The 15,417-nt window shown below is 37.3% G+C and overlaps 1 protein-coding gene across 3 annotated transcripts in view; it reads right to left on the reverse strand.

The window, feature by feature from the left end:
- LOC110816583 (ARM repeat superfamily protein) overlaps positions 1-15,417 on the reverse strand; it is a 46,338-nt gene that overhangs the window by 28,864 nt on the left and 2,057 nt on the right. For all 3 annotated transcript variants that reach the window (XR_015821447.1, XM_088222512.1, XM_088222511.1), the window contains exons 8-14: positions 13,996-14,075; positions 13,858-13,909; positions 13,533-13,686; positions 13,311-13,398; positions 12,437-12,539; positions 12,216-12,306; positions 240-337 (exon numbers count right to left, since the gene is read on the reverse strand). Coding sequence is in view for 2 of the 3 variants with exons in the window: in XM_088222512.1 (XP_088078638.1) it covers positions 240-337; positions 12,216-12,306; positions 12,437-12,539; positions 13,311-13,398; positions 13,533-13,686; positions 13,858-13,909; positions 13,996-14,075 (666 nt within the window). In the remaining variant the exon portion in view is untranslated. The remainder of the gene's footprint in view (positions 1-239; positions 338-12,215; positions 12,307-12,436; positions 12,540-13,310; positions 13,399-13,532; positions 13,687-13,857; positions 13,910-13,995; positions 14,076-15,417) is intronic.

The raw sequence follows: 15,417 nt of genomic DNA on the forward strand, positions 1-15,417 counted from the left end.
CCTCTCTTGACTTCCTCAATGGAAATAGGTATAAAAGTTTTGATTTACCAAGCAAACTAATTTATCAACTAAAAACAGAATTTGTCTAACTAAGTCATCATTAGGTACTTTGATCCAAATCATGCAAAATTTTCAATATCCAGGAAAGCACCTTCAGGAAGCAACGTGCAGCAGAAGCTAATTAATCCTTAAAAATCGTTCAACAAAGATTATTATGTTATCTTCATAAAAACTTTTACCTGGAGGGCCTCAAAGCATGTCGCTGGGCTGCTTATTTTCTCAGAATACTGGAATAGTGTTAAAAGAATGCCTGACCTCCTTCCAGCCTCAACAAATTCTGAAAAAGAGCTTCAAATATATTCCAACGTCAAATTAGATACAGCACTAAACTTCAAATATTTTGAAGCATAAAAATATATTGATATCAAGGATTTCATTTTGGATAAAAACCCTGAGAGGGGAATGGAAACATGAAGTTTGACAACCCTAAATGGCTTATCCATAGTCAATAAATATTTGAGTGCTTCAACCAAAAAGGAAAAGACCAAGGATTTAAATCATGTTATGAGCAGGATGCATCTACCACTTTCAATTAATCTTGTAACTGACACTAATTATAAATTTTGGATCTGAAATCTGACATCTTGATCAACAAAACAAGTCAAGCAACCCCGTACAACTAGAAGGAAAATTGGTCTACTCACTCTAAGGTAGCATCTGAGAACATAAATATAGGACTTGAGAAAAGAATAGAGTCTAGTTTTATGTTTAGTGACAAAAATGTAAAAACTGAGCAATGCAACGAACATTTGAAGTTGGAAAAAAAGTTGTCCTACAAAATGGTGGAGCAAACTTGTTATCTCCAAATTAAATATAAATTCCCAAAATACCCCTCCCCTTCCCTTCATTACCCTTCTCTTCAATTGTTTTATCTGGCATTAATTTATTATTACTTTTTATTTTTAATTACACTATTGAAAGTTGATTTTTCAATTTGATCCCACACATTTTTACCAAAGCATTTAGGACCATAATTAAAGAAGTAGACCTCCAACAATATTAATTTTAAATTCACGTGAGTTGGGGTTTTGTCAACTACATGATGAGGAGAATGGGCTTTGGAACTAAATGGAGAGATTGGATGAAGCTTTGTATGTCTACAACATCTTTCGCCGTTATTGTTAACAGTGGACCATCCGATTTCTTCACGGCCTCTAGTGGGCTAAGACAAAGCGATCTGCTGTCCCCTCTTTTATTTATCATTGCTATGGAGGCCTTGAATGGTTTATTATGCAAGGCTGACGAACTACAGCTTCTGAAGGGTGTTTTGGTGGGAAGAAGAGATGATTTTATTTAAGTCTCATATTTATTTTTTGCAGATGATACGTTTATATTCTGCCAATCTGATGTCAGAAAGTTATACACTTGAGGTGCGTGCTCCTGTGTTTCCAGGCCGTTTCTGGACTCAAGATCAATTTGGATAAATCGGAACTTTCTAGGACTGGTAATAATGGTGATAGCAGTCTGTTTGCTAAGGTCTTGGGTTGCAAAGCTGTTAATTTCCCTTTGAAATATCTTGGGATCCCATTGAGAGCCAAATACAAAGAGAAAACCACCTGGGATCTAGTTATTGAGTTGTGTGAGAATAAACTTGCGGGTTGGAAACGTAATTTTCTGTCTAAAAGTGGTAGGCTCACTCTTATCAAGAGTACCATGGTCAATCTTCCTATATACTATCCAGCCACTCACACTATCCCAATAAACATTGAGAAGAAGCTGGAAACAATACAGTGCAGATTTCTTTGGGACGATGAAGAGAATAACAGGAAGTACCATTTGGTGAAATGGGAGGAGATTAAAAAACCAGTAAAAAAATGAGGCTTAGGAATCAGGTCCATAGTCACCATGAATGAAGCGTTACACGGTAAATGGCTTTGAAAATTCTTGAATGAGGTAACAGGCTGTGGAGGCACGTAGTGGTAGCAAGATGGGGTGTTCTGACAGCTGGCAGAGATAGTAACAGATTATACAGACTGCATGGAAGGGGCCTTTGGGAAAAAATAATGATGCAATAGCCTAAGTTTCAGCAGTGTATTAAGTGGAGAATTGGGAAAGGCAATAAGATCAGCTTTTGGCTTGATGAGTGGGCTAAAGAGGGCTGTCTCAGGAACATATTTCCAAAGGTATACGAAATATCCCAATCAAAACAGATGGTGGTCGAGGAGGCATATCGGGTCCGTAATGACTGTATTGAATGGATGGTTAATGTTTATAGAAATCTTAATGATTAGGAAATCATTGAGTATGAGGAGCTGTTATTGTTGTTGGCGGAACAGGAAATCAAATCCAATTCGGATCAGGTTACTTGATACTGGAAAAAAGGGGGGAGTTCTCTGTGGGATCCTATTACAGACACTTGATTGGGGAAGCTGAGGATGGCATGCATAATTTCCCAGCGAATCAAATCTGGAAAGTTAAAGTGCCTCTGAGAATCGCTTTTTTCTCTTGGGAGGCTTGCAGAGAAAGTATCCTTACTATTGATAAATTAAGAGCCCGGGGACAGTTCACAGTTAACAGATGCTATCTCTGTCTGAGTGCAGATGCATCATGCAATCATCATTTGGTATCCTACGGCTTATGGTTTGTGGAGTATGATTTACGCTTTACTAGGAATTAATTGGGTTATATCTGGGACTGTTCGTGGGGAATTATGGGCTAGGGAGGGTTTATGTGTTAAAAGAAAGGTTGCAAAACTGATTCCATTAACCATTTTTTGGGTTTTTCTGAAAAGAAAAGGAATGGTAAAGCTTTTGATGGTAGAGAATTAGTCTTGTATAATTTAAAAGATAGGTGGATACACTATTTAGGGACTACTTTATTAGATCGTGACATAAATTGTGATGAGAATTTTGAGAATATCATAAATATTCTAACTACATTATAAATCTTTGTACATAAGTGGTACCCCCATTTTTTGGTCCCTTATTAATATATGTCTTACATTTTTTATTTAAAAAAAACAATATTGATTTTAAATTAATTTTAAAAAATTTATATTTTCCCAAGAAATTCATAAAATAATAACTAATTAACATATTATTTAACTAATTGAATAAATTAAAATACAAGATTAGATTTAAATAACAGAAGGGCATTAAGGTATTTGTACATCGTGTTATCCTGTCCAAATTTGTATCCATCAGACGCTACACTATAAGGTAAAATACTAAAATTTCCTCTTTGTTAGAAAACGTTCAAATTTCCACCTGAAGCATTTTTTGTTCAAAATTCTCCCCTGAACCTCCAAAAACGTGACAAAATTCCTCCTCTCCGTTAACTTTTCCTAACAGCGTCTGTCATGCTGACTAAGCATGTGATGTGGAGAAGCAATGTCAATGGTTTTTTAAAATTTGTTGATGTGGAGACCACATCAGCACCACATCAGATTTTCAATCCAATTTTTAGTCAGAGGTTTTTTTACCATGCTTTCTTTTTTTCTGCACGTACCACCATCTATACCTTAAAGCAAAATAACTCCCTCAACTTTGTGCCATCGTCTTCTTCATAGCATCGTCCCTCTCATTTGCTCCTTCACAATGCCGTCTTCTTTGTGTCGTGCATGCCACCTCTCCAGGAAAATGAGGTCATCAATCCAACGCATATAGAAATTTAAAATCATCAGCTGCAAGTTCCCTGAACTTCAGATTCCGTACACTTGGAAGAAAAACCCCAGATTCCCCTTTGTTATTTTTCTTTTTCTTCAACCACATTTCACTTTGTGATTTCATCTTCTTCAACGATTAGACCTTCAACCTACAGACTCCATAGTTGCCGAGCCCAAGCTCCTTAACTATTCGTAAATACAGAGAGCTTCTTCATTTCATTTGTTCCTTTCTCTCTCTTCTGTTTTCCTTCTTTGTTTTTACATTGGAAAATTAGCAGAAAAACCCAGAGAGTGAGGAAGAAGAAGAGAGAATCCATCAAAGAATGAGCTTAAAATCATGGTGAAAGTCAATTAAGCTGACCCAATATGCCCATGGACCCAGCCCCAACAATCCGAAACAGTAAAATCACGACGATGCTCTCAATCGAGTGCCTTAAAGGTTCTTCGAAAGTCGACAAGTGGAATTCAAACTGGGGACATAATGGAGGAGATGGGGACCGGTTTAGGGGCTTAAAATCATGACGATGCTCTTACTGTCCCTTTCAGGGGTAGTAAGAGCAAGGTTCAAAGGATTCTGTAGAGCTCGTTCAAGCAGACATGGGTTCCGGTTCCAAACAGATGAGGCAGCCACGAGTTTGTGCAGTTGCAGGCTTGCATTACGATGAATGAATCGGTCGGGAAGAAACAATATATGTTGCAGTTAATCGGGGACTCAAACTACGCACTCAGGTTCTCTGATCGGAGCGAGACCAAGTGCCTAAATTTGAAAGGTGAGTAAACTCATATACCAACATGGCTGCCACGTCAACAAATTTAAAGAACCCCTAACATAGTTTCTCCATGTCACATGATTTGTCAACAATGACAGATGTTGTTAGAGAAAGTTAACAGATACGAAAAATTTTGTTTCATCATTGAAAGTTTATGGGGAACTTTAAACAAAAAATACTTCAAGAAGAATTTCAATATTTTCGAACAGTTCAAGGGGTATTATAGTATTTTAGCCATTTTATTTAGTGATATTCTTTCCTATTTTATCATGTTTAAATAAACCAAATTATATTTAATTGCCAAATTTTGGATGATGCTCCAATTCCCCATTTCAAACAGCCAGCAAAACCAAACTAAAGAGGGGGAAAAAGAGAGAGATTTGAAAATTTGGGAACATTTTCTGAAGGTTTGAAGAATGGAAAATCCTCTTCTACTTGTCTTAATTTCATTTTTGGTGGTGTTACAATTTATTGAAAATAAAGCAACAAAAATAACAAATTCTTAACAAATCTTCCTAACAAATTTATGGAGAGAAGGAATTGCAGAATAGAAAAGAAACAAATTTATTTTCCTATATTTTCTACACTCCCCATCGATCTAATTTATATAAATGTTAAGTAAACCTATATTAGATAAAATGTTATCAAATGTTCCTCTTGGTAAAGCTTTTATTAGGATGTCTGCAACCTGTTGACTTGTTGAGATATGCATAAGGGTTATAGTTCCATCTTCCAATTTTTTCTTGATAAAATGTCGATCAATTTCTATGTGCTTGGTTCGGTCATAATGAACTGGATTCTTGGTCATACTAATAGTTGATTGGTTATCATACCAAACTTTCATAGAGGTACCATCATAAACTTTCAGTTCTACAAGTATCATTTTCAACCACACTCCTTCACATATTCCATGAGCAAGTACTCGGAATTCAGATTCTGCACTGCTACGAGATACAACAGACTATTTTTTAATGCGCCAAGTTACTAGATTGCCCCAGACATAGGTACAGTATCCTGATGTAGATCTTCTGTCAGTTACTGATCCAGCCCAATCAGCATCAATGAACATTTCAATATCCTTTTTTTCTATTTTCTGAAAGAACAATCCTTGACCTGAAGTCATCTTTAAGTACCTCATAATTCGATATACAGCCGTCATGTGTTTCCCAGTTGGTTGATTCATGAATTGACTCACTGTACTAATTGCAAAACTGATATCAGGTCTGGTGTGTGCTAAATAGATGAGTTTGCCCACCAATCTTTGGTACCTTTCTTTATCAACCTTTTTATCACTGATGTCGAATCCAAGTTTTACGGTCGGATCCATAGATGTGTCAGCAGGTTTACTTCCGAGCATTCCGATCTCTTTCAGGAAATCAAGAACATATTTTCGTTGTGATACTAAAATTTCCCTTTTTGACGGGGCTACTTCCATACCAAAAAAGTATTTCATCATTCCAAAATCTTTAATTTCAAACTCTTTAACAAGAAATTTTTTAAGTCTTTGAATTTCCTCAATGTGATCTCCTGTCAAAATAATGTCATCTACATAGACAATCAAGATAGTTTTTTTACCTGAGATGCAGTGTTTAACAAAAAGTGTATGATCTGATTGGTATTGCCCATACCCTTCTTGTTTTACTGCTTTTGTGAACCTGTCAAACCAATCTCTTGGAGATTGCTTCAGACCATATAGTGACTTTTTGAGCCTGTACGCTTTTTGAGGATCATCAGTTAGTTCAAATCCTAGTGGGATATCCATGTATACTTCTTATTCTAGGTCACCATTCAAAAACGCATTCTTTACATCTACCTGACAAAGTGGTCAATCAAGGTTAGAAGCAAGTGACAGTAATACCCGAATTGTATTATACTTGACTACTGGAGCAAATGTTTCTTCATAGTCTATCCTATAAAACTGAGTAAAATCTTTTGCTACTAGGCGAGCCTTGTATCGATTTATACTCCCATCAGGATTGTATTTTGTTGTAAAGACCCACTTGCATCCAACCTGACGCTTTCCTGTGGGCAGATCAGTTAACCCCCATGTCCCATTTTTCTCAAGTGCTCTAATCTCTTCTTGGATGACAGCTTTCCATTCCAGTATTTCCAGAGCTTCATGATTAGACTTTGGTTCTGGTGAATTATTGTCTAGCCTGCACACAAAGACATGATGTTCTGAAAACAACTTACTAAATGAGATATATTCCTGTATTGGATGTTTGGTACATGTTCGAGTCCCTTTTCTTAAAGTTATAGGCAATTCATTATCAATATCAGTAACAGGAATAGCTGTCTCATTACCTATAAATTTCTAAGTCCCTGGAGCCAGAACAGATTCATGGCAAAGCTTGTCTGATTCATGTGTCTTCCCTCCTCGATTTTTGTTCCTTCTAGTGTAGACACGTAACTCATTATTGACAGGAAATGTGTTTTCTGTTCCTAACACTGGGTCAGGTTCTTTCTGTGTGGTTTTTGGTAAAGTATTGATGATAGGTTCAGGTTCTAGGGGGGATGAATAGAAAGGAGGTGAATAGAGAGGAGGTATGCTAACATCCCACAACTGATATTCCTGAGTAAAGTTCTCCCCATGAATATCAGTTGTAGAATAAGAGGGTTGCTAGACACTTGTATCCTTTCTAATGGGCAGAGTAACCAACAAAGATGCATTTTACAGCCCGTGGATCAAGTTTCCCTCGAAGATGTGGGTGAATATGAACATATGCAGAACACCCAAAAACTTTGAGTGATAGGCTATTTAGGATATTGTAACACCAAAAATATATTTTTTTTATATTATTTTATTATTATTTTTTTTTTATATTTGAATTTTTTAGATTTTATTTTAATTTAATTTAATTTAATGAAAATAAAAATAATAATAATGATAAAATTGGGTAAAAATATTATTTGGATTTAATTGAAATTGATTTTGGGAAAAAGATGTGAAAATTTAGATTCTGATGGTGTATCTGAAAAAAAAAATCAGAAACCGGGGGTCAAAACGCAATTTAGAAAAATTGTGCCACGTCAGCAGCCACGTCAGCAGCCCGGTCAGCAGCCCCGGCCAACCAGGACACGCCGCGTGGCAAGGAAACGCTGACACGGGACGGGCCACGTGGCCGATCCGTGTGCGCGCGATCGGACGGCCCAGATCCGTTCCCGCTCGCACGGACGGCCTAGATCAAACGTGCGCACGAAGGGCTCAGATTCATGCATACGGACGGCGCAGATCGCATCGCGATGGACAGTCCAGATTTAATTTTGATGGACGGTTGATATTAAAATGCAAAGGGTATAAATAACCCCACCCACACCTGACCACAAAACCCTAGCCGCCAGTGCCTCGCCGGAGAAGAAGAACTAGACGCCGGAGGAGCCGGCCGCCGCCGCACCAGAGAAGTTTCCGACCGCCAATCGAGGTAAATTTTCTCCCCCTAGCTCGTTTTTCGATACTGAATCCACCTATGGCCAAACCGGAGCCAAACCACCGGTCAAACAGCCAGAAAACCCCGCAGAAGTCCAGCGCCGCCGCCACGACTCCCCTCTGTTTTTGCCTCCGATGAGGCCCTTCCCGGCCTCCGTTCGATGCAAATTTTATACCACTGTGATCGTCATTCTTTTCTCTACAGGTTGATCGGAGCCAAATATCAAAACGCGACTCACGCCGAAGGAGCCGCCGCACTCGAGAGCACCGTCGCTCGTAAGTCTCGGTTTTTCGTAATTTTTTTGGCCCACCGAGGGCCCTAAGGTTGTTTTATCGCAGGGACCGATGCAAGTTTGGCCGAAAACGGCCAATACGAGGCGGATCGCCGCCGCAGGCAGCGGCGTCGTCGACGGAGCACGACGGAGCCGCAGGCAGCGGCGTCGTCGACGGAGCACGACGGAGCCGCAGTGCCAAAATTCCGATATTGGCCGAAAGGGGCCCTAGGTCTTATTTGGAATTTTTTGGGACACGTGCAGGTACCAGTAGTGCGTTTCAGTTTTCTAGAAAAAATTCAGGAAAATTAGGGACAGCCCGTAGGCATACTGTAGAGTCGATTTCAGACTAAGAACCCCTCACCCTATTTCCTATCACGGTATTAAAGCTTAATAAATAATTAAACGGTATTTTGTGACTTTATAGATGTGTAATTAATTAAGGTTGTCAATGGAGCCCGAATCTGGTACATTGTTGGTCAGTTGTCGTTTGATCTATTTTTCAGTATTAAATGCAGCATGATGTTTGATGTATTTATTTTATGGTCTCATATGCATGAATTGTGGTTTCTTTTATTATGGTTTGTATTATGGTGAACCCGATACTGTGTTGTCTTGTTTGATGTCAATTACTGGTTTACATGTTGTGTATGATTGGATGATTGAGATCAAGGAAAAAGACAAAATGGATAATGTGGACAGCCTGACTAGATATCCTGAGAGATGGTGGACAGACCGGGTCCGTAGGGAACCCTACCGAGAACGTGGTCTCTCATACCGGACGGAGTATGGAGACTTTATGTGTTTTGGCACTCATACCGGACTGGGTATGGGGACGGCTCGTTTCACACTCATACCGGACGGGGTATGGAGGTTTATGGTTTTGACGCCCATACCGGACGGGGTATAGGGACGGCCCTGAAATCAGGTTATTAATGTTAATGGTTCACAGGTAGCGGGGACCCCCTATGGATCCCCATGGATACTAGTAGGCTGGTAAAAGAGGAAAACATGTGGTTTAATGATTGAAATGCAAAGGCGTGGTAAGTGTTATGTTATAAAGTCTATATGATTTCATGACGATGATAATGTTATTGCTTTCATATGTTGTTTTCATGTATCTCACCGAGATAAGTGGACAGTAAAGGTTTTTATGTTAATAAACGAGTTTGTTATAAATTATGCTTCATTGGTCATTTTTGTTTTCTACCCACCTTTACTTCCGTGGCAGTGAGATAGTGTGATGTCTTTACTGGGCTGGTATAGCTCATTCCTCATTTAACCATTTCAGATCAGAAAGATGTTGTTCCCGAGCCCGTTCCGCAGGAAGACGGCGAAGGGAACACCTAAAGACTTCATAGTTATATTTATAGTTTTTATTTCGAGTATCTCTTTTAGGTAGTTTGTTCCTTCATGTTTTGAATACATTTTGATTATTATGTAAGGGATGTTAATCAAAATTTTTATTACGCTTCTGCATTTGAGATTTTAATACATACATTTTATTTAAATTTCCAGGGCCGTTACAAATATGGGATTCAAAAAAGGTTTGTGAGAGTAATTTATATGGTGACTGGAAGTTGAGAATACGGGAAGACATCCGATTTATCAAGTAAGTGGTAGTGAGTAGAGCCTCTCCCCAAAGAAATTTTGGGACGTGAGTGGTAAACATGATTGAGCGGGCAACCTCCAGGATGTGTCGGTTTTTCCTTTCAGCTATACCATTTTGTTGTGGGATATGGGCACACGACCTTTGGTAAATAATGCAATGATCAGTGAAATATTTTCCAATAGAGGTTTCGAAATATTCACATGTATTATTGGATTTTAAAACTTGAATATTAATATGAAATTGTGTTTGGATCATGGTATTGAATTTTTTTGAAAATAGGTCCAACATCAGATTTTTCTCTCATAAGAAATATCCAGATAATTCTTGTATGATCATCAATAAATGATATAAATCACCTAATTCCGGTATGTTAGTGACTCGGGAAGGTTCCCATACATCGCTATGAATTAATGCAAATGGTTTAGAAGATTTATATGGTAAACTAGGAAAATAATTGCAAATGTGTTTTGAAAATTGGCATACTTCACATTGAAATGAAACAGGATCTTTATTCTTAAACAGTGAAGGAAACAACTTTTTTAAATAAACAAAATTTGGGTGCCCTATTTGATAATGTCATAACATGATATTTTGATCATTATCTGAATGACTTATAGAAACAGAATTTGCACATACTGCATTTTGAGTTTATCCCCTAGAAGTGTCTGTTTGAAGAAGGTATAGTCCTAAAATCATCCTAGCATTGCCAATCATCCTCCCCGAGTCCAAGTCTTGAATTCACACAAATTAGAAACAAATTTAGTAACACATTTCTGCTCTCCACAAAGCTTGCTCGCTGATAACAAATTACAGTCTAATTTTAGCACATAAAAGACTGAATAAAATGTCAAATTTAGAGATAAAATTACGAAGCCACATCTAGCCACTTTGGAGACAGACCTTTCAGCAGTTTTAATCAAAATATTTTCTTCAAATTTGTTGTAATTTTGGAGCAGTAACACACCTCCAATCATATGATCCGACGCTCCAGAATCAACCACCAAAACCTGCTTTGCTGAATACACAGATAAATCATGAATTTTACCTTTGTGTGCCACTGATGTGTTGATTGAAGGCTGATAATTTTTCTGGGTCAAAATTTTCTGAAATGCTTCTAGCTGCTTGAGGCTAAAGGGGCTACTCTCCACAGAACTCAGAGATGCTTCTCCAGCGGACGCGTGACTACCATGGTGGTCGGTTTCTGGTCTGGGCAACTTTCAATCGGCTGGTTTTCCATGGAGTTTCCAGCATTTGTCGCGGACATGGTCAGACTTTTTGCAGTGGTCGCACCAAGGCCGACCTTTCTTCCCTCTCAAGTCCTGAGTTCTTGTCGAGAGTGCAAAAGTGTTTTTGAAAGATTGAGTGAGTTGCGCATCACCCATCATCACTCTTCTTCGGCTTTCTTCTCCTCGAATCTCGGAGAAGACTTCGCGGATGCTAGGTAATGGTTTGATGCCAAGCACCCCCCCCCCCCCCCCGGGGGTACTTCATCAAGGTTGCTGTTCAAACCAGCAGAAATTTGAAAATATGTTTCTCCTCCACAAATGACCGGAAATTTCTAACGTCCTCGGGACAGTTCTATCTCCTTTCTTCGAAGGCATCCAGTTGCTGCCAGCTGCGAGATAGAAAATTATAATACTGAGTTACATTTAGTTCACCTTGTCTCAGTTCGTGAAGGGTGGACTTGTTTTCGAAGATAGTTGATGTATTTTCCTTATTGGAGTAGAGTTTCCGAGCTGCCTCCCAATTTTTCTGTGCAGTCTCGTAGAGAAGGAAATTTTCTGCGATATCGGGCGTCATCGAGCTTACGAGCCACGACATTACTATACTGTTGTCAATCTTCCATATTCGAGCATTCGGGTCATTCGCCGGTGGAGGTAAGAGTTCACAAGTAAAATACTCTTCGCGACCTTTGCCTCGAATGAAGAGTAATATTGACGATGACCACTAAAGGTAATTGCTATCATTCAGCTTATGCCAAGTAAGGAATGATGAGGATGGTTCAACCAAGCCATGTCTGGTAGGAGAAGGATGGTAAGAGCCCGATGAAATTTCTGGTAGAGAAGACGGTAGTTCTCCCGATGCCATTTTTGACTGCGGCTCAATCGGGATGATTCTCCTGGATCAGAATCGCTCTGATACCATGAAGGTTTGAAGAATGGAAAATCCTCTTCTACTTGTCTTAATTTCATTCTTGGCGGTACTACAATTTATAGAAAATAAAGCAACAAAAATAACAACTTCCTAACAAATTTATGGGGAGAAAGAATTGCAGAAATGGTTATAACCATTTTGAGATTCTCTCCACTAGGCAAAACAGAAAAGAAACAAATTTATTTTCCTATATTTTCTACATTTTCAATTGAACCAAAGTAAGCAACATGAACCAACCAGGTAACAATAGTGCATGTAAGTTCTCCAAACAAAATTATACTAACCCCAAAGGTTTAACAAAGAAAATGAAGCCAACCTGTGGATATCTCCTCCAAAAGTATCTCTCTAACTTGCAGCAGGGAAGGGGAGGTACAAAGAGCTGCTGTCAAGCAACCCATTGCAGCAACCTACAGAAAGGAAAAGTTGTAAAATAGATATTATTGAGGGCAAGAAGTCTTAATTTCCCACCGCCATCCCCAGCCTAGTGCAACAAGTAAAGAATTACTTAAATAAAACCAAGGGAAGAAAAATACCAACCAGCAAACCAGTTTGATCTGTTTTGAACAGAAATCCTTCCCCAATCCTCTTCTCTAAAGATGTAATTACTGTTGGCAACAAATCTCCAGGCATTCTTGAATATCTATTCAATGATTTAAACAGAAAGAGAAACAATATAAGCACATAAATGCATTGTTTTCTCAATGGGCTAAAGCATGACAAACTTTAGGAAAGAATTCATACTGCTGCAAATGCATCATTTACATGAATCTTTAAAAATTCACGACCTTACTAACATTCACAACCTAGTAAGGTCAAGATCATACTGCTGTAAGTTTGGAGGTTAGAAATTCTAGTTCAAACATAAACCATCCTGACATGCAATAAGGTCAAAGCTACTTTCAGTACAATATTATCAGGTAAAAGAATCATATTATCTGACAACATATGGTACAAATGGCTGTGGTGATAATCATCAAAAGCAGATGATCAACCAAAAACCCTGCAACTTATCATGTGTTGCAGCAAAATTTTGGCTATGCATCTGCTACAGCTGTACACAAACATGCACAATCATCTAGATATATAAAGAGATAGGTGTGACTTTTTGACATTGCAAAATCTTAGTTCATTTGAAGCGGTGTCTATTACAGATGGCCCAAATCTACATTTGAATACTTACAGATCATAGTTTCAAAAAGAGGGCCATTAAAGAGGTATACAGAGAATTTACAAAGGCAAACTAACACTATTAGTACAAAAGAAAGTCATAAAATAGAAAGAGCAAACAAGATTACAGTAATCTATAGTGATTCATTCAAGAACAAAAGTACTTTTAGGATTTTAAAATCCAGGATAACCATATGGAGAAGTATTCATTGAGAAAAACAGTCAAATGAAGGAGGATTCATACGGAGTGCATGAAATCAATAGCACAAGAATCTTGAATAAGGATCCCAGCAATCTACTATGAGTTTCACACTGGACTAAGTACAAAATACCTACACCATAAAACACAGAAATATTAATAGAATTCAAACATGAAAACATGTAGGCAGTGGACATCAAGAAGAACTAGAAACAAAAGAAGTACAATTAACACCAACTGACTGAATTCACAGCCAACTTCAAGTACCAGTATGAAGTTGCATTAATATCAATCCAAGAGAGCTGGAAAGGGCCATAAAAGATCCATATTTATTAGATTCCTTGTACTCTGCTACTTGCAGGAAAACAGATGATAGCCCATCCATCATGACTGCAAGAGTTGAAGCAGATGTCATCCGCGCCTAGGCACCACAAAGACGGAAATTTTGGATTAGATATGCAACTGACATGAAAGCATAATCACAAGAAATTATAAGAAGAACATCTGTCTAGCAAATTAATCCACATCATTAATCAGTGGGCAGAAAAATCGATCTTGGATAGATATCATCTATAAAGAACACAACCATTACCTTCAAATAAGGATCAAATAACAAGACTGTCATTAAAGTTGCTTCAAACTTCCTGCATGGAGCAAGTACTATTAGACCTTGGAAAATCATGACAGCCTAGACAAATTAGTTCAACAAGAATTAAAAAAAAAGTCTCACCTTGGTCGTAATACATCATTAGTTGGCAAAAGAATTGTCAATTGACTAGTAAATGATTTGGGATCAGCCTGACAAAGATCCTTTTCTCACAATAAAAAAGATCAGCCAAAACCATGACAAAATTAGATGGATTGATTTCACTTGTTATTCAATTGTAGTTTCAGCATATAAAACTAAAAATAAGCACAAAATATCTTCCCATAACTAGAAGAATTAAATAAACAGAAAAATCAACTTCCACTTAAAAGATTACTTCAAAAGATAGTTTTAAATGTAGACAAAACTGTTCAAACATGTGCCAAGCAAGACAGATATATATAACTGTATTTTACTTTAATAAGAATATTATATCAATCTTCCAAAACAATGGCAAAGTATGGCTACCCTCTTGAGGTCCATTTCACCGTAAAAAAACCTCACCCTTTAAAAATGAATAAAAATCCTATTACCAACTGTTATTTATTTTTTAAAATAACTATTACCGACTGTTATATAATTTGCTTCTTGCTATATTTTTTTAAATTGGCAGAAATATTTATCTAAAATGTGGTAATCACATAACATATGGCAGACAAGATGAAAGGAGACATGCCTGCTAACAACTGTTCCTTTTTTTTCCTCCTGAAGATCAATTGCTTAATTTTAGCTAAAAGCAAATACAACTGTTCTTTTTTCCTTCTTAGAATAAAAAATTGTTTGTTTTTAAGGTGCTTTGAAGAGTAGATGGAGGTATTTTGAATATTTATGACACATTATGAAGTGGCAATAGAACATTTTAAGAGAATTTTTTTAAAAAGTGGATAGGAAAAGGAGAAATTACATCGTAGTTAATAAAAAAAAAGGTTCTTCTTTAGTTTTGAAAAATGAGGCAGTTTCTTTATAATTGAACAAATCTCAACTGGGCAGAGCATAGTTTGCAAGTGAGATTTATGATCTGAATACTTCTAGATAAGTGTTACAAACATACATCATACCAGCAAAAGAATTAGATTATCTGAATACTTCTAGATAAGTGCTACAAACATACATCATACCAGCAAAAGAATTAGATCCTAGATCTTATAATTAGAAATCATTTATAACAGTAGCATCCTCAACCAACTCATGGCGGCCTGAGCATTAAATTTTGGCCTCCTACCAAATCACTTGAGCATGAAAAGAAGATACATATATTTTTTTTTTTTTTTGAAATGAAAAGTAGAAAAGTATTTTTTTTTTTTTTTGAAAAGAATATATATAGATTGTAAACTAGAAGCTAGAAAAAGATGATCCTTTAATCAAATCCTTCAATTATCAATTTTACATGCCTAGATTTCATTTTAAAAACTTTAAGACATTATAAATTCAATACTAAATTCTTTGACCTCGGCGGGCCTGTATTCATGTCATCATGTTTTTAATGAGAATTTAAAGTACAAAATC

Source organism: Carica papaya, chromosome 6, assembly GCF_054855325.1.
Source record: "Carica papaya isolate Zhongbai chromosome 6, ASM5485532v1, whole genome shotgun sequence".
Taxonomy (NCBI): Eukaryota; Viridiplantae; Streptophyta; class Magnoliopsida; order Brassicales; family Caricaceae; genus Carica; species Carica papaya.